The sequence below is a fragment of the Chaetura pelagica genome, unplaced genomic scaffold, assembly GCF_000747805.2.
Source record: "Chaetura pelagica isolate M959 unplaced genomic scaffold, ChaPel_1.0 scaffold83, whole genome shotgun sequence".
Taxonomy (NCBI): domain Eukaryota; kingdom Metazoa; phylum Chordata; class Aves; order Apodiformes; family Apodidae; genus Chaetura; species Chaetura pelagica.
The window spans coordinates 4,708,470-4,735,511 of NW_009952893.1; the positions used below are offsets into that span (position 1 = coordinate 4,708,470).

Consider the following 27,042-nt stretch of genomic DNA (forward strand, 5'->3'; position numbering starts at 1 on the left):
ATTGCAGAATAATTATGGGCAGAATAGAATTATTGTCTGAATTGGCCATGATCTACCTCTCTAGAAAATAATAGGAATTGTTTGGCTGAGGAATTCTCTGGTGTTCATCTAGCTTCAACCATTTTTGATTTTTACAAAACAGGAGTTTGTATGGAGATGATTTATCTGAGTATCACAAACACCGTAAAAATACTAATGAGACTTGAGGTCATTAAGAAGCATTTGGTGGGAAATTTGATAATGAGCGGTGCAGAAAATCTTGTCTGAAGCTTGACAAGTAGATCTCATTTAACTATGAGAAGGAGAAAATCAGATTACTGTAAACAGAGAAAAAACGGCTGTTAAACAAGCCATGTTACTGTATTTACTGTCCATATATATCACTATGGAAACTTCAGACAGCAAAGAGAAAAAAATAATAAAAATAATTACCCCTGTGAGGAAGACAAAAGTCTAAATTTAAAAAGTAGTTGAATATTATGGACTCTTGGAAGACCTCCTTAAATGAAGGAAGGAAGATTACTGAGCTTCCTCAACTTCAGCTCTTTACTAGGTCCATTCCATATTGGTTATGGCTGGTCTGCTCTCATTGTTATCTGGTTTGCTGCCCAGAAACCATTGAGATGGCTGACTTGTCTTTGAAGTCGTATGAATTCTCCTATCTTGTCTAGGGCATGCAATCCCAGTCTAAGTCCTCAGGTGGGGACAGAAAGGTGTCAGGGAGTGGGTGCTGCACCACGCAGCATAGGGATAGAAGCTGAGCAGATGGGGTGAAAAGAGGGTCAAGCTCTGACATTCTGTGATTTTGAATTATTATGATCCTTTTTTTTCTTTTTTTTTTCTGCTAGCTTTATTCTCCATGGTTGATTTTAGGTAAAAATTTCCTTTTGTACATTTAAATGGCTTTTGAATTTACTAGAGTGTAGCCTTTTACACAAAGAAATGTAACAAAGAAGCCCCTAGGATTTGTATTTTTCTCATTTGTGGGTTTTATAAATGTTTTTATCCTTTTCCCATGTGCAAATAACTTTAAAACCTGTACTTTTTTAAAGGAAGTGGCTAATTACTGTCCAGTCATGCAGCAGAAAGGTAGGAAACAGGATGATATTGTGTCATACAACTTCTATTTCTAATTATTAATATACGGATGTGTCAGAAAGAATAATCTCTCAAATCCTCCATATAACCCCTGGTTTGGCTCTGTACAATGTGATGTAATACTGGCAAATGGATACAGGTATATGTGTCGTTTGGTACATGTATTTGCATGAAGAATAGTTTATTTTATGTCTGTCCAGTAGTGGTAAGGCCAGCTTAGTGACTCAGTTTCTGGCAGAAACTTCTAGTTTGTTAATATTCCTGAATATTTGGAACAAATGACTTAAAAGTACCAAGGGAAAAAAATGTTTCCAAACTAAAGTGATTGGTTCAGAAATAGTTCTGGGGGAAAAATTCTCTGATTGGAGTTCACACACAGAATGTTAGGAAGTTTACATCTTCAAATAATACCAAATTTATTTTATTATATAAACAGATTTTTTCTTTCCTGTATTGCATTTCATTGGCTTTCTGTCTTCCTATTTCTAAGTGGCTGTTCTTACAGACAAGAAAGCACTAAACATTTCAGATTACTCGTGTCACTATTTTTAATTCTTTTTTTTCCCCTTTATTTTCTCTTTTGTAACCTTTGTTTTATCAGACGTCTTGTTTCAAAGACCTGAATTTTCATCATGTTTGTTTGTGCCAACTTCAGACTTTTTCCAAAACAAAGTGCTTTGTTTGCATCTTTTTTCCTTTGAGAGTTGCAAACAAGCAAGTGAAGCTCTGTATAGTGGTGCTTTATAAATTTTTTAATCCCCCTTCACTTTGGAAAATGTTGGAGAAAACCTATAGTTTTAATTTTGCTACCTAGAACTTGTGAGATAGAAAGCTGAAACGAATAGCAAAAAAAATAGTCATGTCAAAAAAATCAGTAAAAAAATTTTAATTTAGCTTTTTGGCTGAGTTGAATCTGGACAGTCATTAATTTGCCTAGCTTTGAAGTGTAAATAGTCACAATCTTGTCTTTCATTGTCTTGCCTTGATTTTGTAAGTGCTAAATACAGCTAAAATAAACCACTTCAGGTCTCCTTTTCTGGAGCAGTGTAACACTTTTGTATCTTACTCAGTCTTTCAAAAAATAGATAGATAGTAAAGAAAAAAATAATTCAGAACATGTTTTTACTGGTTCTTTTTGTTATCAGAGACAGAAGACACATTTTTAAGAACTAACCAGTTGATTTAAGTTGTAAGAGTAACACACTGGCTTGCTTTTTCTTTCACTGACCTGTGTTCCTTTCTCAACATCTTACTGTATGCAAAATGGAGAAAATCTTTGTGATTTCGAATGATTTTTTGAGTTCGTGGGTTGAAGTTTGACCTCTAAGATGTTACCATTCTTAGTAGCAAAATTTAGTTAGTGTCATGGCTAACTCCCAGCGAATATGTGTTTCAAAATAATGTCCCAAGGTCTCTCTTTTTTTCAAAATATTAGACGTGTCTTGGGAAGGAAACAGTATCAGACAGGAGATTTATATCAAGTACTCAGAAATCCCAGGAGGATCAGACTTCGTTCTTCCCTCTTTTTTTACCAGAATTTACCATTGAATAAAACCTCCAAGCAATAATTTCAGACTTCTCAGAAGTTCCACAAAGTACTGTGATAATAAAAACATTGTCTGCTATCAAAAATTGTATAAGCTGTGAAGAAACCAGTATGTTCAGATGAAGTATATATCCCTTTAAAAGGAACAATGTGTGTCTGTGTCCTTGCTTTATGCAGTATTTTCAGAGATGGAGCATTTCTGTCTGAGTTTGATTTAACAGCTATTTTATTTCCTTAAAGACTGCACATGTGGCGTAGGCTTACTGGTCTTGACATAAGTAATGGCCAATCAGCATAAGAGAAATGGAAGAAATCTGAAGAAAGACAAGTGTTTTCATGTTAGTGAAAATAGACTTATTCTTGAAATGTGTTCTCTAGGTACCTAAAATTTACATGTGAATTGCATCTTATACATACATACTGTCACAGTTTGACTCAGGTCCGACAACAATGCTCTCGATCCCCCCTCCCCCCAACCCAGGTAGGGAAGGAGAGAGAAAAAGAGAGAGACTTGGCCGGATTGAAAACTAAACTACACAGCTTTAATTAAAACACTAATGAATTATACAAGAAAATATATACAATTATATACAAATATATTCAGGTATGGGCAAAAGCCTCTCGCCTCCCCCCACCCCAGGAACTCCCACAGCACTTCCCTGAACTGGGAAGAGTCCCGAGGAATCCCGGAGCTGCTGCTGGAACAGAGCAGAGAGTTATGGGGGTCACGAGAGATCAAGGCTGAGGATCGACGGTGATGGATGAACAGAGTCCTCCCTGGACGCTGGCCATGGACGGAAGAGAAGGGGAGAAAGAAGAAGGAAGGAAGTTGTCTTCTGTGATCTCTGACCTTCCTCTGAGCTTACGTAGATATATGGAATGGAATATCTTTGGCCAATTTTGCTGTCTGTCTAACTCAGCCTCCTACGGGGGGGGCACAGATCTCCCCATAGTGTCTGAGCCAGCAGAGTGCAGGTGCAGCCTTGAAGCCTCAGTAGTTAGAAAAACATTCCACTGTCTTATCAGCCTAGCAGAACACACTGTTGCTAGTTACAAGAAAGCTTACTGAAGGAAAAAAAAAAAAAATCAGTAAAAAGAAAAATTGGCTTCATCCTGGCTCAAACCAGGACACATACTAACGTTTTGTTCTCATGATAGGACTGGTTTTTGAAATGTGGTCCACCAAGTTCATCTGGAAAGAGCCCTACTGTAGCTTTACTGACAGGGAATTAGTATCATGTTTTGGTTATGAAGGAAGAATATGGTATAAGATGATGTGAATTAATTATCTGTCACTATAACATCTTTTATAAGAATATTGTTCAATGGTAGCTTTTTTTTTTTTTTAATTTCATGGTGGTTGTAAAAAGATAGAGCTGGTATGAGGAGGCGGGTATACTTGTAAACATTTAAAAATGCAGTTGAAAAATTCTAAGAAAAAATAGACTTAAAAGATGTTTTAGTTCCTTTAAGTGTACCAGCCTTGATTTGTAATAATGAAAGCAGCAGGAGCATATTTGAAAATAGAAGTAATATTATTTTGTCTAGTCTTGAAAACAATTTTACTGTCACAATTTAAAAGAGGGTAACACCGATTTCATCCCGTCCTTCATTTGCAGATCTTCTCAAGACATCTTTTTCTCTTTTACCCTACAAAACACATTTAACCCTCTCAGTAATTTAAAAAGACAAGTGCTTTCCCTAGGCTTTCCCCCTTCCTTTTCATTTCCTCTCTTTGATATGTGCTTTGTAAATGAATTCTTTATTCCAGTGTTTATACATTTTTTTCTGTTTGGTGCTAAACTGTGATGTGTATCAGCAATAGCAGTTGCTTCTGGATGCAAATGATCTAGGGAGGAAGGCAGGACAGTGTGAGCTTGGGGAAGCTTGCTGGTCATAATTTGAGGCTCTGGATAACAGTTTAATATAGCTCTTAAAGACACACATGCACGCACACACAAAACTCTTTCACAGGTCCTAGAAAAAATGGTGAAAAAAAAGAGTGTGAAGTCTGAAAAGACTGACAAAGACTAATTTTTCTCCTGTGAGATAATGGTTTGAAGCAGCAGCAGATAAAAGGTTGCCGTAAGAATGGCTTAATTCCACATCTTGTAAAAGGATTAGATAATTCAGTCTCTTTATGGATTCCGTACTCTGGGAAATATATTTCCACTTTTGGTTCTCCTCAGAAATAGCTGCAGACCATGCTTATTTAAATGCACAAAGACTTGCATTCAGAAATTTTGAAAAGACAAACAACACACAGAAACAATCATTTTGTTGTTCAATCATGTGTTGATGTGTCGATGTGTATGTTTTGCTCAGCAAGTAGATGTTCTAACTTTACCAGCTGAAAACATTTTGGCTGTCAATTACGTGTTGGTAACATGGAAACTTTCCATAAAAATCTTCAGTAGTGACTGGAAAATAATGCTTTTAATTTGCAGAAAAGAGAATGGGCTTCTACCAAAATCCATTTTAAACTACAGCTTTTATGCATTTTCAAATAATTTACTGTGTTTTAGTGCACAAGCAGGGAGAAATAGTGTCCTTAAGAAAGCAAGTGCAAAAGTAAGAAACTAGACTGTGTTCCAAATAATATAATTGAAAATGGAGTTATTTTAGGTTAACTATATCTTAGATCAGGGTCAAACTCAGACTATGAATGCTGTATATCTCACATAAATAGAATTGATGGTAGTAACAACATACTCCTATCTGAAAGCTTTGTACCACTTCTTTAAAATGGATTTAAAGGAATTATAAATCTCTGTTGGGGAGCACGCTCAATATCACAAAGTTTATATTCCTACCTTTTATTCAGAATTTTTGTTAAATTTTTGTGTTTATTCATGTAGTCTTATAGTTTAATTTTGGAAAGGTTTGCCTTCCTGGTTTATGTTCTGCAGGATAATCTGATAGTCCTCATGCTTCATTTCTCTTCAATGCAGATGCTTCCTGTAATTTAGTCTATGGTAGGAAGAGAAGAAGTGACACTGATTTTTTTAATGTAACAAGGTGACATGGTGCACAGGTTTCTCATTATTACTTCAGACTTGAGAGGTGCCAACCACTCTCTTTATTCACTGAATTCACAATCCTCTGTTGTTTTCCCCCATAGTTGTAAGACATTTTTCTTCTGTAGTTTAGTGATCTGAAATTGGTATAAACTTATTTTAAAATCTAATCTTCATGAGGAAACTGGAGTATGTAGCTAAAGCAGGTGGAGAGTTTTACCAGTGAAAGAGTACTTTTGTTGAATAATATTTATTTAATATAATTTTGCCATTCTATTTACTGGCGTAGTCTATACTGGAAAACTGACATTTCTTTGTCATTGTACCTGTGAATAATATTTTAATTTTTGTCAAAGACATTAGTAGAACAAATGAACTAGGTCAGAAGTTCCTGGCTTTGTATTTAGGAGAAGCTTATGTTTTTACATGAGTATAAAGGAGTCCAGAACTTGTGGAGAAAATAAGTCAAGGTACATGAGATCAGAATTTGGATCAGTATGTTTGAGAACAAAGAATGAAGTAAAGTCGCCGCATTATCGGCAAGTCAGAACAGATGATTATAAAGCTTGGGGTACTGTTACTGGTGTGGTGTTGAGGTTGCTAGGGAAAGGTGCAAGAAAACATTCAATGTATCCTAAAAGCATGTGGAGGCTTTCAAGACTTTTGTTGTCTGATCTCTGTTTCCATAACTTCCCTCGAGTTATGTATTTCTTCTAGGGAAATTATAATTCAGTATTACAGGGATATCATAGGGAGATGTTACATGTAGATGTAATGTTTTAAATTACAGAAAGGAAGCAGATGTTTGAAAGGGGAAAAAAAAGGCAAATTTATCCTTTTCCTCATCTCTGACTGAAATTTTGCTTTGTTGCAAAAAAAAAAAAAAGTTATATTTTTAATAAGTTTCTTTTGTTAATAAGTTCATGATTTTCATTAATCTTACATCATGTATATTACCATTTTTTATCCAAAGTAATAACTACTGCATAAAGAAACTAACTGTAAATCACTGAAGTATTTGTTAGGATTTAGAATCATAGAATTATAGAATCACTTAAGTTGGATAAGACCTTTAAGATTATTGAGTCTAACCATTAACCCTACTCTACCAAGTGCAGTACTAAGCTGTATTCCCAAGCACCACATCTACATGACTTTGAAACACATCCAGGGATAGTGACTTAACCACTTCCCTGGGCAGCCTGTTCCAGTATCTGACAACCCTTTCAGTGAAAAAGTTCTTCCTAATATCTAGTCTACACCTCCCCTGGCACAGCTTGGGGCCATTTCCTCTTGTTCTGTTGTCAGTTACTTGTGAGAAGAGACCAACACTGACTTCTTTACAGTGTCTTCTCAGGTAGTTGTAGAGGGCAATGAGGTCTCCCCTCAGCCTCCTTTTCTTCAGACTAAACAGCCTCAGTTCCTTGAGCCTCTCCTTGTAAGAATGTTTTTTTAAGAATATTGTTAAATCATTTTGAAATAATTGAAGGAAAATCAGTGATTCCACAAGCCAAAATCTTCTTGAATAAGATTCTAATGCAAATATGACTCTGCCTATTTTTTTCAGAGTTGGGAACTTCTTTTGTAGCTTTAGCCTTAAAAATGTACACTGATCTTGGGTGAACACAGAAACAGCCTTACTGCTCTCTAGCTTACTCCCATATTTCCCACAATGCCTATCTAAAAGAAGGCAACAAAGTCCTCAGCAAGGCAGATTGGAAATTTTCCAAAAAGCTGTGTGTTCTTTAGGAAATAATGATTCATGCAAACCAAAATGTTTTACAGAAATTATTCAGATTCACCAAAATTTAGCTGTCACAGGGCAGGGAAGAGAGAATGGCTGAAACTGGGATTCGCAAACATGTAATTTGCCACTTCCTCCTTGGGGACTGCCCTCTACTGTCTTGAAGCCTCTGGAGAAATTTTTCTTTGTTACTAAAAAGCCAGCAGAAGCATTTGAATTGTCGTGAAATAACAGGTTTTCAGGATTCATTTTCAAGTAGAATTTAAAAGTTTCTATTGTTGTTCATCTCAGGGGAACACTAGAATTTAAGCAAATTTATCCAGCCCTAGTTTGCTATGTTTAAAAAGAAAAACAAGTCTCACAGTCATGTACCAGGATTTGGAGGTGAGCCATGTGCACATTATAATATTTACCTGGAGCTGTTTATTTGGGGATTAAAGAAGAGTGTCCAAAAATTGTAAACTTTCATCTGTTTGGGTTTTTGGGTTTTCGTGTGGAATAGAATGGGAATTTTGTTGTTTGAGTGAAGTGATATATTTCTAGAAGATGATGTCAGAGTAGTATTAATCTAAATATAATCCAAATTTGTCTGTGTGAGTGAAAAATCACCCTCTGCAGGTGAATTTACTGTCCTATTTAGTATCTGACTTGACAGAAAAATTTCCTAAAGCACAACCTCTACTATACATTAGTCCAAGGCAATTTATAATACCTCTATAATACATACTTTGAATTAGTCTACAAAAAGAACAAATACCAAAGAGCATATACCTCAATATGAGGTATCAGAAATGTTTCCATGTCTTTGTTTTCAGGATACTTTATTCCTTGTCATCAAGCCCTGATGTTAGAAAATAGCTGTGGTTGTGATTAAGTGTTTTCAGTATTTTTTTAGGAAGCTGATGTAGTCCTTGGAAGAAACTTTTATTTTTCCTTCTGATTGATTAATATTGCAAGTGAGATGTTCACCAGTGTATTTTTTATTTAATTATTTTTTTACATTGTAGCATTCTGCTATAACATGGAGTTTAATTTCATTTACTGCTGATGTTAAGAATATCACAGAACAGTGTTGATATAGGGAACACTCATAGTGTATCTCTACATACACTACAAATGGAGGAGTTCTTAGGTAGGAATTTGTCCTGCATCTGTAATTGCAGTCATGTACACACTCAGGTATAGTCATACTCATAATTGTCCTCAAAACTTCGTTTTACCTCTTAAAATCTGTTTTGCTCAAGCATAAATGTTTCCACAGATTTCAAATCTTAGAATATGTGCCAAGTTTAAATTGTGGAGAAAAAAACCACACAATTTTAATTCAGCTTCCTCAGCTGTTCCCTGTTACTTTTCCCCCAAGTTACAGCTTAATTCCAGAGTCCTATTGTCTGGAAACTCTGCTGCTGTATGAGGGCCACTGTTTTGTTTTAGGGATGGTGCAAATCACAGCTCCTCTAGCATTACTCTCTCTTTGTATCCCCACTATACCCACACTTCATCAGGTAACCGTCTTAATTACCCATTTTGCGTCCATTAGGTTCATATAAGGAATTGCTTTGTAGAATCATCTTGTCTCTTTCTTTTTGGCTTCTAAGTGGGGTCATCAATCTAACACCTTTCTAAAGCAGCAATTATCATAATGTCATGAAGCTGTTTTCTTAATAGCTCATGTGAATTGGATATTGATGGATATCAGAGAGATTTGAAAAGAAGACCACTAGTTCTGTCACACAAAAAGAATAAGGAAGCATAATGACATACTATGTAGCTGATTACAATAAAGAAGAGCAATAAACTCAAGTGGCTTCTCATACTGTCAACATTTATATCCTTGTCAAGTATGTCAAGTTTTAGAAAGGACTGACTTTCAGATAATACTGACAATTTCCACCACACAGACTGCTAAAGTAGTATCAATTTCATGAGAAGATCACTAAGAAATATGTCATAGTTAACTGTGTTAGAAAAAGTGGGTGTAATTTTAAAGATTTGCATATTGCAGAGACCTTCCTTATGTAAGGGTCTTTCTAGTGTCTACTTCTGTATAGCTATAATTAGATAAAATTATGTAGATAGTAATGGATCAAAACTGGAAGAGGGGAGATTTAGGTTAGATATTAAGAGGAAATAATTTAGTGTGAGGATGGTGAGACACTGAAACAGGTAGCCCAGGGAAGTTGCAGATGCCCCCTCCCTGGAAGTGTTCAAGGCCAGGTGGGATGGGGCTCTGAGCCACCTGATCTAGTGGGAGGTGTCCCTGCCCATGCAGGGGGATTGGAACTAGATGATCTCTAAGGTCCCTTACAACTCAAACTGTTCTGTGATTCTATGATTTTATAGCTCCAACTGTAATATTTTTGGCATAATAAAGTAGTGTGTGTTATACTAGCAAAAGGTCTTGTAAGTAAATTTTAGAAACTAAAAGGGAAGCCCTCATAGTTTTTCCAAGTCATCTAATTTGGTATGTGTTGCTTCTATGGAAATCTCATTGTTGACTTTAAAAAAGCCTTACAGCATGTATTCGTTTATACTACCTACTCATTCCTTCTTTAGTACTGACAGAATACATGCAAATACATGGAAGCATCTGACTCTATAATCCAATTCAAACAGACAGTACAATCTAGAAGCAAACCATATGCTGGATGACTGTTTAAGCTCAAAGCAAAGTTGGTTGTGCAGAATGACTGCTCGTACTGTGCCAGTTTATTTCCAGCTGCTAATGCTAGGAGAAAGAAAAGGACGCACTCAGTGTTTTCTTCTGATAGTAATGATTGGATTGTCACAGGAATGTTATTGCAGGGTGGGATGATGAGGAGTTTGCTATGAAGGGAAATAAAATTGGTCCAGGAGGCATTTTCTTGTTAAGTTGTGCCCTTAGAAAAGCTCAAGAGCCTTTCTTAGAGTGCTAGAATGGGTCTTTCTGAAAGGTCAGACATAAAAGAAGCTAGCAGCTCTGGAGGACTTGGTCAGTCTCTTCCAGCTGGACTCCACCAAGCAGCCACTGAACAGAGCTTATCTACCAGGCGCTGAATCCTTAGCCCACCTGCATGGTGAACAGTGTCCCTGTTACTACATTCATGTTACAGATACTTACATGCTGCATATTTGACCCCTGTAAAATTCCCCTGTAAAATTCTGTCATCTTGAAAACAAAAATAAGTGGAAATACTTATGGCCATTAGTCTGCTTTATTTCACTTTTTTTTTTTTTTTTTTTTTTTTTTCCCAAGAAATGGAGCTAGAGTTGGAATGAGTATCTGATACTTCTCTAGGGTATTGCTTCTTGCACTGCCAGCAGGATGAAATCAATGTCATTGAGTTGTTTTCCACCTCTGTTATCATAGGGATTTACAAGTGTTTCATGAAGACTGTTGCTAGTTGTGATCCTACAGAACAATGTAGTTAGAGGTGTTGTTGCTCACTCAGAATTGCCAGGGAGATAGTGAATATATGGTCAAAAAGTGGTCATTGTGTTAGTCAGAATGGTCTGTTATGTAGATCATTTCACACAGCCTCATCAGTGAGATGGTACACATCATAAATCACAGAATTAACCCAATTTTCATTTCAGTTTAGAAACTGAGATTCAAAGGATAGTTTAATCTCAGTTTGTTGTTTTTTTTATCTGATAAAATAAGTGACTTGTATTGAAATATCAAATTGTAATATCATCATCTTGATTACATGCCCCGTTCTCCAACAATCTGTTTTAAGAAAGAAAAACATCCTAAGTGGTTGAGTTCAGCAGTGCACACTTAGAAGGAGAATGATTTTATACCAAAGAGTAATCTATTTAGACAAATGTATTACTGAATCAAAATGGCAGCATTTGTTTTGTATCACATTTATGCTTGCTGAAATAAGTTTTCATTTCTCTCATGAAATGTTAAGTGGCTGAATTTTTTGGGAAAAAAAAAAAGTATGGTTTTTTTTTTAGGTAGGTTACTTCTACTTCCAAATACTGCACCATCACTAATAGAATAAGTAACATGGTAGATGAAGGCAGCTTACATGGAAATAATATAAATTTTTAAATAAGGTGATAAATCTTAAACATTTCTCGAAAACATTGTTTTTTCGGATATCAAGTCAAGAGGAAATACTTTCCTCATCTGAAGACTAAAGAAATCGACATCACAGAATATTAGGGGTTGGAAGGGACCCCTGAAGATCATCGAGTCCAACCCCCCTGCCAGAGCAGGACAAAAAAAAACCACTAACAAAAACCAGCTAGGGCAGATCACTCAGAAAGGCATCCATATGGGTCTTGAAAGTCCACAGCCTATCTGGGCAGCTTGTTCCGGTGCTCTGTAGCCCTCACAATAAAGAAGTTCTTCCTCATGTTGAGGTGGATCTTCCTGTGCTAGAGTTTGAATCCATTTCCCCACATCCTATCACAGGGCACAAGTGAACATGTTTTCTTTTTGTTGACATTAGTCACTGCCATTTCTTAGACAATACTGTGTGTAAATTGTTCGGGAGTGTGAAAAGTCCTTTTGTAAATAGTGGATGAAAAAAAAGTAATCTAAAATTTCAATCTTAACTCTTTCTATTTGCTGTTTTCTTCCTCTGATGAGGCAATATAGGATATTATACTGTGAATCAATCAAGGAACTTAGATGAAATAGTGTTGTCCTCTTTTTGCATACTCTTATAGTATTAGTTTCCTAAATCATACTGGCAACACGACTGTATTTCACACACCCACAGTCTTGTAGTGATATACCTGGTATATGGCTGCTGCACCCATCCTGTGGAACTTATTCAGAATGTCTTTGGTCCTGAAGTCCAAGGCAGTTTCAGTGAAGCAAGTCCTACAGAATGCCTTACTGGGTCAAAGGAAATTTAAATATTTGCCTGGAGGCTCTTTGCCTTTGTAGCTCTTGAAACTTCAACATGCAGCTGGTTGAATGGAACTGAAACAATGGCTTCTGAGCAAAAGATCACACTATAAACATTATATGTATAGAAAAAGTATTAGCTATCAAGTATCAAGTTTAGACTCCCATTAAAATAACTAATAGCTGAAACAGTCCGTAAAGTATTAGTACGCTAGTAATTTTTAGGGAACTTGGTTGAAGAAGAAATCAGAATAATCCAAGTAATAGAATTTTTGTGGCAAGCAATAGTGTTTGTGCCTTTTTTTGTTGCTTGAGTCACATGATAATCTATTTCAATACAAATTCACATATAACAAATCCATAAATAAATTGAAAATTGGATGTGAAAATGAGGTCCAGATAAGTCAGCCATCTATCCATCCACCAAGTTCACCGTTCATTTCCTCCTATGAAAGGAAATAATATGGAATGGCTTTTCTGACTAGATACATTCAAATTTATTTATTTCCATGTTTTTCATGAGGCAATGGGCCACTTAAATAAATGTAATTTCTAGAATAATTTGAGAATAATTTCAGTTGTTCATGTCTGGTTTGAGTTTATGAAACTCAGAATGAGACTGTATTTTAAAATCTTGAATAATCTGATGGGTTAAAAAGAGCAGCTTCTACTTCAAGAGATTTTTTTTTTAATGACTGTAATATAAGCAGATAAGGCTGAAGTTTTTTTCTTTTTAATTAAACACAAATAAATTATCAAAGTGGCAGCAGAGAAGAGTATGTCACTTTCAGTCCCTGTGATTCCAGGCATATCCTTATAAGCTTGAATACGTGCTTGCAGTAAGCATGTGCACGTATGTAATGAAGGAGGACAGGTCAATTTTAATGCAAAGGAAAATGATGTGATTTTTGAGATCCTCCTTTTTTTCTTATGGTTATTTCATTTGCAATTTGGTTTCTTCCTATTTGAAATTCTCTCTGATAATGGTTTGAAGTTACTTGCTTCTGTTTAACTGTCACCTATAGAAGAGCCTGTTTGACAAGTTAGGCTTTTAAAGAATTGGTAATTAGAGCATTAGAAACCAGGTATAGGCCTATAAAGAATTCATAGAAGTAATTTTCAGAATTAGATTTACAGCTTCTAAGTTACACACTTTTGTTGCCTTGAGGAGTTTTGTGTTCTGTGGAAGTGCGTCCTCAGGTAAGAGTCATTATTAATTTAAATTGAGATTTCTGTCATAAATAAACCATCCCTGGGGCAACAGAAGGAGATAAAGAAGTTGAGAGGGCAGAGAAAATGGTTTTGACAAGGTACAAGCAAATAGGTGACTTAAGAGCCAAATATATTAGATAACTGAGTGTCATAAAATGTGAAATTCAGATAGGGCAGATATGGGGGTTCTGCTTTGTTTCAAAGGTTAATTCAAAGTTTAGTTTAGAGCTGCTGCAGAGAGTGAGAATGCAGAGAGAAACTGACTTTTTAAAAAGAGATAAGTTGGTTTTTTCCCCAAGGTTTTACTTCAATGCATTTTTATGATTTCTGGGCTTTGCAAAATTGAATTGCATTTTTCTTATTCTTTTCATGTCTGAATAAGTTCAAGGTAAGATAACCTTTATGTAAATGGCAGTTATATTATGTTATGAGGTACAAACCATTTCTTCAGAACAGAATCTGTACTTAGGATTCATAAAAGCCTGAAGAAGGATGGTGAGACTCTTGGGATGCTCATTTGAAAGAACAGATCCAAGGACTATTTTTGTAAATTGCTGTCAAGGCATTGCAGTCAGCTGATGCAGGGGGAAAGCCTGAAGACAAAGTTTGCCATAATGACTGTCTTTTTCTTTTAAAAAGTAACAGAGGAGAAGAAAATATTCTTGCATGTATTTCCCTGTGGTGGGTTAACCTTGCCTAAAGGCCAACCTCCCCACCCAGCTGCTCGCTCACTCACTGCCCTCAGCAGGACAAGGAGACAGAACAGGGTGAAAAACCTTGTGGGTTGAGATAAGGACTCGGAAATTGCTTACTCATTACTGTTGTGGGTAAAATAAATTTGTTTGGAGTAAAATAGTTTAATTTATTGCCAATTAAAATAGACTTAGGTAATGACAAACAAAAAGATGAGTACTAAAACCACACCTTTCCTCCCTGCTTTCCTAGGCCCAACTTCGCTCCTTCACTCCAGACACCTTTCCTCACCCCCTGAGCAGGGGGCACAGGGAATGGTCAGCTGTGGTCAGTCCATAAGGACTGCTCTCTAGGCTTCCTTCCTCCTCACACTTTTCACATGCTCCAGTGTGGGCATTCCCCACAGACTGCAGTCATTCAGGAAAATAACCTGCTCTAGTGTGGGTTCTCCATGGACCACAGTCCCTCCAGAGCATAGCCACATGCTCTGGTGTGGGTCTTCATGGGCTGCAGTGGATCTGTGCTCTGGTGTGCTGCTCACCCTGGGCTGTAGGGGAGTCTCTGCTCCAGATTGAGGAGCACCTGCTCCTCTGACCTTGACGTTTCCCACTCTTTCTGCTCTCTGCTTTTCTGCCTGTGTGGCATTGATTGCTCTTCCTTAACTATGTTTTCTTCAAGGCATTAATACTTTGGCTGAGGGTCTTGGCTGTGTCCTGCCGTGGGCTTCTAGAGCTGGATTAAATTGGCAGTCTCAGGCACAGGGCACCCCCAGCCTCTCCTTCCCAAGGCCAACCCTCCAGCCCCATGCAGCTGAGACCTTGACACAAACACCCTGTACAGTCCTGTCCAATTAAAATATTTTTCAGTGTAGTGAAGGAAGCTTCAGTTTCATATGCACATGATACCATCAAAACCCCACTGTTGTTAAAATAAGTCTTACAAACTAGGATTCCATTGACTTTCTTAGATGTTAGTTTTGGTTACAAGACAAGCTGGGATGACGTGATTGAACCATGGATGCTGGCTTTTCAGCAAAGTTACACTTTTAGTTAGGACAATGTTGTGAGTAGATAATGTAGTCAGACATAACGCAGTTCTGTGTCTTTATCTATGGAATATGGTTGCAAATGTTTTTGTTCCATTTTTTCACAATTTAGATTGCAAGGAGATAATTTGGCAGAAAGGCCGGAAGATGTCTCTATGGTATCTCAAACATCTGAGCCAGCAGTGTCAGCCTCTGATGGTAAGTTGTATAAATATTTGCTGCTCATAAAAAACAACAGCAAAAAAACCCCAAACAAACAAACCACAAAAAGCCAAAAACAAACAAACAAAACCAAACAACAACAACAAGAAGACACCAAAAAAACCAAAACAAACAAAACCCACAAAACCCCAAGCAGCAAAATCTTGCATTTAAGAGTAGACATTATGTCTGCAAAGGAAGATTAAGCATTTCCAGAGAGTGTTCCTGGGCATTTGAACCAAATTGTTTGCACTTCAAATCTGTTAGAAGAGCCCCTAACGTTTTTTATCATGACCAATTAGCACTCCAGAACAATTCCTAGGTATATTTTTGGGAGCTCCTTAGGCCAGAATTCATTCTTAGTAGACAGTTCACATGTTAGCACATAGACAAAAGGACTGAGGTCAGCAGTGAGGTACTGCCAAATTTCTGTCAAGAGGTGCTCTGAGAAGTGCTCAGCCTTTCAAAATATACTTTTTTTTTTTTTTTCTTTTTTTTTTTTTTCCCCTCCCCTAAAAGATTGGCCAGTAATACATCTTGATTTGAAAAAAAGCACATCTGGATTTAACAAGTAGGTACAGACTAGACACAGATACAGAACTCAGGCATCTCTCCATTCTATCAGTCTTTACTATAAATGCAGCACATTCTTGTTTTCTCTACATTTGATATTTATTTCCAATAAGTATTATGTAGGAGAAGAAGATGGTAAGAGACTTCTAAAGACAGTTAGAAAACCTGAAGTAACCAAGGCATCATGTTGCACTAAATTTTTGACTGTGTCCTCCTAAGAATGTATTATATGATGAAGAAATAACTAACAGGCTTCACTTACCAGGTTTATTTGAATTTATTTTTTGCCCTTACTTATCAGTACCAATGACCTTACTGAGAGAAAACTATATATTGGGAAGTGCTGATGTAAACCAGTCATTTGAGAATATGCAACCAAGATCCTGATGCACAGCAAAGCTGAGCTTTCTTTAGATAATGATCTGTTTCTGGGTTAGTGGGAAATTGTGAAATTGTTAGACCTCTATGATCTCTAGAGGTCCCTTCCAACCCCTAACATTCTATGATTCCATGATTCTATGATCTGGAGCATCTTTCGTGTGGATTTCAGGTGAATTATGTTCAGATGTAATTGGCAACACATCTGATCTAACAGGTCTTATAAATAAGCCTTACTAAAGCAATTCCACCTAATAAAGTCAGTGTAATAGCTTATGTAAAAAGGTCACCTGCAGCGTCAGACACTATACCGACTCCATTGGCAATCTGGATCTGGTTCTAATTAACCAGTATGCTGATTTCCCTCCAGTATAATCCTGCTGACTTGGACAGACTTATTTTTGTTGTAAGTAAAAATGAGAGATGGGAATCAGGTCTCAATACTGGAGAACACAAGTTGCTTCAATGCTGCAGTTTCTTTTTACTGTCCTAAGCAGTACCTCTCCGAACTGTTTCACTTTGCTGTGGGGCAGCTTAACAGGAAAGAGCTAAGGGAAGACTTTAAGAGCTAGGTTCTTGATTTTGATTAGAAGCAGCAGCTTCAGTGACCCCACAGCAAACTTCCCCTACAGATGCCAAGCCTGTCAGGTTCATCTCTTGGATCAGTCCTACATTAAACCTTGCTCTTAATCTGTACAGATAAATGGGGAGAATGGCTGATGTTTCAAAAGATGAACACTGCTACAGAATTGATCCAGTAAAAATCCACATCTGTCAGCCCCCAATATGTTTTTCATGTTGGGGGTATTGTAAAAGTCATCTACTATTGTGTTTTGTTAGTGGTTTTTTTTTAAATTTGAAAATTAAGAAATAGTACCACTAAAGGATAAGTGTTCCTTTAGTCCCAGTTGCCTGTAAGTTCCATCAGACCTTGTTTCGTTTCACTCTCTTTTGGTGAAAAGTACCTTAGCCTTTGAGTGAAAGCCATGACATAAGGCAGGAAAAGAACACATTCTTGCAAAGATCTTTACAGTCAGTGCATTTTTATAGAAGAAAGTTTAAAGTACAATAATTTATGAGAGATTAAACTCATAATATTGGAGAAATGAAAAGCATAGCACTTCTAAACTTGTAAACTACTTCTTAGTTTGTCTGAGAAAAGCTGTTTGCAAAATTATTTACTTTGCAGTGTAGTATGCAGCTCCGCATATTTCTGAGGTGTGGGCAAAGACTTGTTTCTTTTGTGGCTCTACCTAGAATAATGTAATTGGACCAAAAAACATAGATTATGTGGTACTATGTCACAGTATATACATGTGGTATTTCCTATTCTGTTGTGCTATTAGATCTACATATTATGCTGGGATACATAATATTTAGTTTGCTAAAATTTTTACTAAGCAAGTTTTACATTAGTAGTTCATTCACTATCAAACAGGGTCACTGTTTTTTATTACTACTGTTAGCCAGCTCCTGTTCCTATCCAGTAGGAACCAGCAAGCTTCTACATGAAGAAACTTGAAAAGATTATGATGTGTAGCTTCTACTTTTTTTTTTTTTTCTTTCTTCCCATTTCAATTACCAATTTAGTAGCAAGTCCAAAACAGGCATTTGGATGTAGAAGAAAAGTTTGAAATTGGGGATGTTCAATAGGAATAGAAATGTATGAAACCCATAGATTGCTATTCCAGATGGGACTGCCTGACCAGGGTAAAAAAATAATGATGTAAATATGTGGGAATTAGAGCTGAGAACTAGATATAGAGGTAGCAAAAATGTGGCATAGTCTCCCTATTCCTGCACAGTTCTCTGACCACAACTTTGGGTCATCATCACCTCTTCTTCCTTCATGTTAATTTGTGTTTGCAATGCATGTGGTAACCATAGCTGCTGTACTTCAGTATAGTTCTGTCTTTATAGTAAGTATAGTATGAGTTGTTTAACAAATTGGGGCACTCTGGAAACAAGAACTTCCCTGCTAAGTGTCTGAATAACAGCAGACTCTAGAGAAGATCAGGACATCTTATTTTCTTAGGCTGCTTATGAACAGCATCTAAGTGCCTACCAGACTGTCAGGCAAAGCTTGCATAGGATGTTACTTGGAAATTGCTTTCTCTGACATAGGTACACATAGTCTGTTTTAAATCATTATATATGAGTCAAAGAGGCATTCTAGACTTCTCACCAAATCATGTTGTCTTAGAAATGTGGCAGTATGGGCAAAAAATAAAGTTTGCTTAGTTTTTAAACATTGCCTAAAGTGGCCAGAACTGTTTACTTCAAGGATTTAACTATATTCTAGTTAGTTTAACAGAATTAATTACATTTAATTAGATTGATTACATTAAAGCTGAAGATCCATTACTCGCTTGTAGAAAGGATAAACTATTTAGTAAAAATAATCAATATCCTACGAGACACCTTTGCAGATGAAGGAAGCTTGCTTATCACTCTAAACGTGTTAGAGACACTGTTCCACATTGCATTAAGTTTATAAATTAAAATCAGACTTAAATTAAAATCAGACATAAATTAAAATTCATTGAAATGTAGGTGAAAAGCAGTGTATTTGTAGTAGACACATTTACCTTCCTAGTGGTTAATTTGCAGCGATTTTATTTTCAAAGTGACTAATACTTACTTAATTAAAATTATTTACTTCTCTTATACCTCTTTGAAACAGCTCAGGTATCTGGGGTTGAAACACTTACAGAAGATATTGATGAATTTCAGAGTGCCTCTCAAGTGGCAGGATCTGTAAGTATCTTCCCTTGTGGATAATCCTGTAATTTTAAAAAACAGTTTGATGAAATTCGATTTTGCATAATGATAAAAGTTGTGCTTGCCAGCACTGTCATCCTAGAGAGAAGAAAGTTTAATTTCCCTAACTGTTCTCAATTTTCAGTTCTGTAGCTGTTTTGTTCTTTTCATTCTCGGAAGCTTAATATTTAATAAATATAAGAAAATCAATTAATTTAATCTCATACAAAACTGTATATTGCTGGACTTACATACAGAGCTCCCATTGCAAGTGAAGTTGTTTTATACTGTGTCTGTATGTTCATAAATATTAGTGAAATATCCATTTTACCAGATAATAGTCAATTTTACAAAATTAAGATAACAAAATAATTCAAACTCTAAATTTCATTATGTAATATGACATAATAGCCCAACGATAATTTAGCTTTTTGGTAACATTTGCCTTGAAACTAATAAACAGAAGTTATCTCTTTGAAATGCATGCCTAATTTATATATTTTTTGTATAATGGAATATTATGCTTGGTAGTATTTTCACTAGTTCTTTTATTTTGAAATTTAAACAAATCTTTGCATATTTGCCATTTGAAGAAAATTTGAAGCAATAAAATACTTCTTGAAAAAATAGATTATCAGAATTTTGACACTAGTTGTATTCCATCAGAAATTTGAAAACAGGTTAAAGGGATTGTTTTTTTCCTAAGGCAAATAACTTGAAAATAGTTGTTCATTTTTGCAAAATTTTGGAGAGCTGTAAGGGGACACATTCATTCCTGTTCAACCATAGCAATACTGGTTGTATAGCACACTTCATTGCTGGTAAGTAAGTGAAAAGAAGGGCTCAGTATTTGTTAGCTAAGGAAAAAAGGGCAGTATTAAAGAAAAAAGACACTGTAGACTGTTCCTGCACTTTTTCAGGCAGCTGATTAAATACTACTAGTAAAACTAAGTAATACTGAACATACAGTATTTCCAACCAGAGTTGCTGAAGAAGTTGGCAGATAGAGTTCCAGCTCAATTCCAAAGCTCCTTGAGAACTTGGAGTGCAAGAAGCTCACAGATATACAGACTTCTCAGAGGCAGCAAATCTGCCTGAATTGAGTCCCTGAAAGCCACATTGTTGTTACTGCCAGTGCTGCAGAGCCAAGGCAAGAAGAGCAGTTGCAGCTTTTGCTCTGCCCACCCAACATCTCCCCAGGGCAAAAGCAGCCAGCTTCACTTTCCTGAGCTATGGGAAAATTCCTTTGCTTAAACCAGTAACTTAGTTTATCTGCTTGTGGGCTGTTTTTTGTGTTTTGTGTCTTAAAGCTCTTGCTTAAATAGTGTATTTCTGGCTGATTGTGTACTTTAATTTCTTTAAAATGGCTTGTTATTCAGAATAAGATTCAACTGTCCAACACTGTATGTTTGTCTTTAAAAGAAAAAAAATAATCCAACTGTTGTTACTGCCTTCTACTGCTCTGAAATAACAGAGATCTCTTTTATGGTTCCCTAATAACTGAGACTTTAGCAATCTTCACATAAAATACAGAGGTAGAACTGAAGTTCCTTGTGGGAAGGCTGTGAAGATAAATTCTTGCAATGAATTCCCACAAATCTTTCAGAACAGCAGGAAATACGCCTGTAAAATTACTTCAGAATTGCTATAAAAACCCATTCGCATGACTTGGAATAATTTTCAGATATTATATGAGATACCATGTGATGTACAAGATGAGGGAAATATGTTGATCAGACATTTATAATAAATTGGACAAATGGGTTAATGACATTCACTCAAATGTAGATGTTGCATGTGAAAATTCCTGATCCTGGTTCAAGGTGTGTGCCATGTTCAATACTGGTGCTATGTTCCAGTACGCTAATTTAGGGTTTTTGCTAGTTAAATGGATCATTATCCACTGGCAATTCAAGAGGAGTACAGAGATCTCGTTAAGTTATATAGAGAGAAAATTAGGAAGACAAAAGCCCAGCTGGAGCTCAACTCGGCCACTGAATCCTGGCCTGCATCAGGAATAGCATGGCCAGCTGGAGTAGGGAAGTGATTGCGCTCCTGCACTCGGCACTGATGAGGCTGCACCTCAAGTACTGTGTGCAGTTCTGGGCCCTTCAGTCTAAGCAGGACACTGAGGTGCTGGAGTGTGTCCAGAAGAGAGCAACCAAGCTGGTGAAAGGCCTAGAGAACTAGTCATGTGAGGAGCAGCTCAGGGAGCTGGGGTTGTTTAATCTGAAGATGTGGAATCTGAGGGGAGACCTCATTGTCCTGTACAACTACCTGAAAGGATGTTGTAGGGAGGTGGGTGTTGGCCTCTTCTTCCAGGTGGATAAGGATAGAACAAGAGGAAATTGCCTGAAGTTGCAGGAAGGAAGGTTTAGGATGAATATTAGGAAGAATTTCTATACTGAAAGAGTGGTCAGGCACTGGAAAGGCCTGCCAAGAAAGGTTGTTAAGTTACCATCCTTGGAGATATTCAAGAAACGTGTAGATGTGGTACTTCAGGGCATGCTCTAGTGGCTGAGGTTACAGGGGGTTTTTTGTGGGTGCTTATTGGTGGTGTGTGGATGTGTGTTTTTTGTGTTATGTTTGTGTTGTGTGTGGTTTGTTTTGTGGGTTTTGGTTTTTTTTGTGCTGATGGTTTAACTCTGTGATCTCAAGAGTTCCTTTCCAACCATGACTATATGTGATTCTGTGATTATAGTTTCACTTTACCTATGCGTATTTTACAGATTTTCTTTAAAAGTGCATTGGCCTTTCAAGAAGTGTTTTGAGAAAAATTGTAGGGTAAAGTATCAAGAATTATGCCTAAGGGTCTTTAGGAAAGAGCTGTGTGGGTTCTTTTTTCATGTCCTGTGTATAAGTCCACATGAAAGATATTTGATGTGAAGACTAAAGTAATTTGGGTACCATTACTTCAAAGAAGGCAACATCTATGTATATAATATGGTTAATGTAATTTATACTATAATTTTCTTGAAACTTTGTGCATATTTACTGTTCTATTTCTGAAGAATCTAGAAGTTTTTGTAATTATTTCCTTTAATTTTGTAATTTTTCCCTTAAACCTTTTTAATTGGACTTTTTCCTACACTTTATTTTTTATAGAGTTGATATTTGAAAAATCAAGAATTTAAAAATTCTGTGCTGCACAGTCCCAAACAAGGCATGCTAAATCAATAGATTAGTACAGCTAATAAAAAACAGTTTGAAATATAGGAATCAGCACTCTTCCCAAGAGTTTTTCAATTGGAAACAAGCATTCAAAATGTCCTTAGAGATCCTAGTTTACCGCAGGGCTCAGTTTCTGACAAATATTTAGTGTACCAAAAAGTGCTGGGCAAAATGCAAAGTTCTTTCTTGAGATTTTTGGAGTGTGGCGAACTCTTATTGCTATTTTACTTCATGTTTCTGTCAATTAGTTTTATAAATGCTTGGCTAGCAAGCCACCAAAGTGATACTAGGGAATAAGTAGATTGGCTGAAATTGTCAGAAATGGAAAAGTAAGGTATCAAAGTTAGTAAATTTACAATGACTTACAGAAGGAAGGAAGGGACATGCACAGGGAAATTCACATCAAATGGCCTTTGCTTTCCCTCTCAGTTGCTTCTTTTGTCACCTGGATGTAAGGACTCAGGCTGGTTTTCTCATGTGAGTCTTTGCATTCACACATCTTGCCTTGCACGTGCACATAAAAAGGTGTATTTTTCTTTGCAAATTATCCGTGTAAGGAAAACCAGTTCAAGTGTAACAGAAACCATGGAAAAGAAAGTTGTTCAACTGCAAAAGGAATTTCTGCATTGATTTGCCTTGGGCTTCTGCTCTTTATCACTCTGGGAAAAATACTCTAATGAATTGTTGTATAATGGTGTTTTGTTTAAAATAAATTTTCTGCTATTTTCCCTACTGCTTTGGAGCTCTTCAGTTGCTTTCCTAGAAGGATTATGCAAATGGATTTTCTGTGATAAATACAGAAATTCCTTAATGGTAATTCAATGACTGAAATTACTTGAGGCTTTGTGCGCATGGAAAAAAAAAATAACTTTTAATTCTTGCTATCTCTATATGTTGAATACAGCTATATTCTGGTGATGCATGATTTAAACTTCTAATGGTTAGACATTTTCTTAGCTTTTCCCACTCTTTTCCCTGAGAATAATGCTGACAAGTAACTTAATTACTTGTACAAGTTTGAGTATAATGGACAGCTCTAAATCACTCAAATGTCAGTATTTAACTGAATCTATAGATTATTTGATGGATTGGGGTCACTGTTCAGCATATTTAGCAAGTTAGTCTTTAAAATAAGTATTTTAAATTTCCACTGCCACATTTGGAACAGCAGGAGTATGCTGTAGTATGGATTGTAAAGGTCATATTTATATATTATACACACAAAATTAGTGGGTTCCAATACAAAATGTCTCAATCCAATTTTAGTTTTGTAAGTGTCGGGAAATTTGGCACATAAAGTTAAAATTTTCAAGTATTTTATATAAATAATCATAATATAGGATTGGATCAGTGCAAGTCATTCACAGTCAAAAAAGATTCTGAATGTTTAAGTTTGCTTACTTTTAGCTCAATTAACAACACAAGATAGTAGAAGAATGTAAATTAGTGTTCTTGGGAAAGAAGTGATATTCCCTGCAAGTAAGTGTTTTGAATTATGTACCTGGAACCTCTTTGGTTGAGACCTCCACCATGGAAAACAAATTCCATAAAATAGACAGAGGAGTTTGTACATACAGCTGAAAAATAATGATTTTTTAATTTAAAAATTCTCTTACTTTGGAAAAGTACCTGCTGGTATTATTTTTCTTGATATCATGTTGCATATTCACAGAATCACAGAATTGTCACAGTTGGAAAAGACCTTCTAAGATCACCATGTTCAACCATCAACACCTCCCCACCCCCACAAAACAAAACCAAAATCAAAACAAAAAAAAGTGCACTAGAGCATGTCCTGAAGTGCTTCATCTACAGAGCTTTTAAATACCTCCAGGGGTGGTGACTCCACCACCTCCCTGGGCAGCCCTATCCAGTTCCTGACCACTCTTTCAGTAAAGAAATTCTTCCTAAAATCTACTCTAAATCTCCCCTGGCGCAACTTCAGGCCATTTCTTATAGTCTTATTGTTATTTACTTGAGAGAAGAGACCAACACCCAACTCCCTACAACCGTCTTTCGGGTGGTTGTAGAGAGCAATGAGGACTCCCCTCAACCTCCTCTTCTCCAAACTAAACAAGCCCAATTCCCTCAGCCTCTCCTCACAGGATTTGTTCTCCAGCCCTTTCACCAGTTAAGTTGCCCTTCTCTGAACTCGCTTTAGCAATTCTGTGTCTTTCTTATTGAGAAACTTTAGCCCCTCCGTGTACCTGCCTGGCTTGTGGCTGCCTTATCTACCTGCCTGCACCCCCCAGGAGTAAGGAGTCCTTCCAGAAAGGACCCCTACTCCTCACAAGTTCAGTTCTTCAGTCCCATTAGCAAGCATAGCATGCAGTGTGATTAATGTTTCCAAGAAGACATTCCATGGCGCAAATAGGGTGGTAGATGTCTTCTGGAGTGAAAATATTCTTATTTGAAAATATTTAATCTTCTACAATGCTATTTTAAATAGAAAGTATTTTCGTAACTATCAAAAATTATATGTAAAAAAAAAAAAAAAAGGTCAATGAGTGCCTTGTCTTGACCTAAAATTTTGGTTGCTTGGGCATGACAAATTAAAAAATGTTAGTCCAAATAACAGCAAATAAAACAGGACTGAAGCTTAGAAAAAAATTATTTTGGTTATGTTTTAGAAACTGAAACAAATGTCATTCTCAGGTGCTCACATTATTACTCCTTCCTTCTTGCTGGTAAACAGAAAAGTTGTGTGTAAGTTAACTCAAACTACCATTTTTTTCAGTGCAAGGTTTAGCATAAAATGAGCTGGCTGACTGCCATGGAGAGCAAAAAGCTTGTAATTTCAATTACATGGCATTTCAAGTAGAACAGAGATCTGAGAGGTATATTATTTTTAGGGTACCAAAAAACCCATGTCGAGTAGCTCACCTTATGTCCTTGGAAGCTGAAAGATTAAACAATTGGTGAACTCTTACAGAAAATGAGTGTTGTATGGAGGATCTTCAAACAAAATATTGCACAAAAAGTTTTGCTGATCAAACCAAGACAACTTCATGAATAACAAGTGTCTGTGCCAGCTGCTCGATCAGAATGGAAGGGGCACTTGCAAAAAAAGTTATTGGAATTTTTCATGTGTTTGGAGGCTTCTCTGTCGAATGTGTCTGTATAAGTTATTTAAGCTATTCAACAAAGTAATGGTACATTATACATAGAAAGCTAAGCATGGTCATTTGTTTTACATTATTATCTCCTAAAGTTACTAATGAAATTTGCACTTGATTTGCAAAACTATGTAGAAGAAAAAGTTCGATCAAAATGCATTGCATATATTTACAAGTTGCCAAGAACTAAACAAGTGGGTTTTGCCTCCTTTTACTCATTTGATTGTGATTGTGCAACTCAGGTACTCTTTAAAAAGGAAGAAGCACTTTCTCTTGTGAGGTGGGGACTGTTCCCATGCCCAAAACAGGCTGTGTGTGTGTGCATGGACATATATGTGAGTACCTGGGTGTTTTACTCTGAAGCAGGCCAAAATGACATAGAAATATAGTGCTGCTTTGTTTAGTAACACTTATTTTGGTCAGCAAGCACTTCCTTTCCAGATGATGTTATAGGTAATTTGGAGCCCTTCCTCTTGGCCTCAGCTGTTCTGAAATGTTGCACCTCTGTAGAATTCCCCAAGCATCAGTGGGTATTACACATGTCATGTCAGCTCAATGGTAATACCAAGCCATTCATATCTACACTGTTTGTTTAGGGATAAAAGATACACTGATGTATGCTGTCAAACTAACATTGTGCTGCGGATTAAAGCATCTGTAGTGATATAGGAAAAACTTTCTTCTTATTATTAATGACCTCCTTAATTGTATTTCTCTTCCACTGAGGCCTTCCCACTAAGTTACATTATTTTCTAGAAGTTCACGGTACCAGTGATGAGAGAGATTAGATTTAGCTTTATTATTTGCCGTTTTTAATTTTAGAGGTAATTTGGCTACGTAATCCAAGTAGAGAAAGCATTAATTAATGCATTGTGTGTGAATAAATGATGATGATGTGTGAAGAAAACCACTTAAGAAATGGAAATATAGTTGACCTTAAAATGTACCCTTTGTTTGAACATATTTCTGGCGAAAAGAGAAATTGCTTCACCTTCAAAGTTTGAAGATGATGAACATGATCCAGAGCTGTTTCTACAAGTTTGAAAGACAAGGATGTCTTTCAGGAACATACTCGTATTTAGATCTTGTTAATCTTGTTAACATAAATAAGCCATTTGTAAATTTGTACAAATATTTGTAAAGCTTAATGAATGATCAAAGGCAATTGTAGTTTAAAAGATACTGAAGGAATCGAAAGGACTTCTAATGCAGATGCTTCATACATGCATTTTTCAACTACTTTCACTCTACCGTCATTACCATTAAAGTCCAAATTAACTGACATTAGTGTTTTATCTCTGCAATTCCTGGCCAGTAGATAAGGATAGTTGTTGGTGAAGTGAAATTTAAGTAAATGGCTTGCAAGCCTGTAACTCTTTCCTAAGTGATGTGTCTGCATGACTGCCATCTATCCTGTGGAGAAAAGGAACACTAGTGAATTCTGCTGAGCTGTAAAAAGTCATTTATCTTTACATTTGAACTGACATGCTTCCAAAGCCTCCTTGATAACATCTCTTACTTTCAGCTTGTGTTTATCTTTTAGGAATAAGGCTGTTGCATAAATTGTGTACTGGAGACACTGAGGACCTCTGTCTGTGTTTATGTATTATTCACTTAGATGAACTCATAGTATCAAAATGTT

The 27,042-nt window shown here is 36.4% G+C and overlaps 1 protein-coding gene across 1 annotated transcript in view; it reads left to right on the forward strand.

The window, feature by feature from the left end:
- Positions 1-27,042, forward strand: part of LOC104386914 (chromosome unknown open reading frame, human C8orf34) — a 138,794-nt gene that overhangs the window by 85,794 nt on the left and 25,958 nt on the right. Inside the window, exons 9-10 of the mRNA XM_009995596.1 lie at positions 15,314-15,399; positions 19,037-19,110. Coding sequence (XP_009993898.1) covers positions 15,314-15,399; positions 19,037-19,110 — 160 coding nt within the window. The remainder of the gene's footprint in view (positions 1-15,313; positions 15,400-19,036; positions 19,111-27,042) is intronic.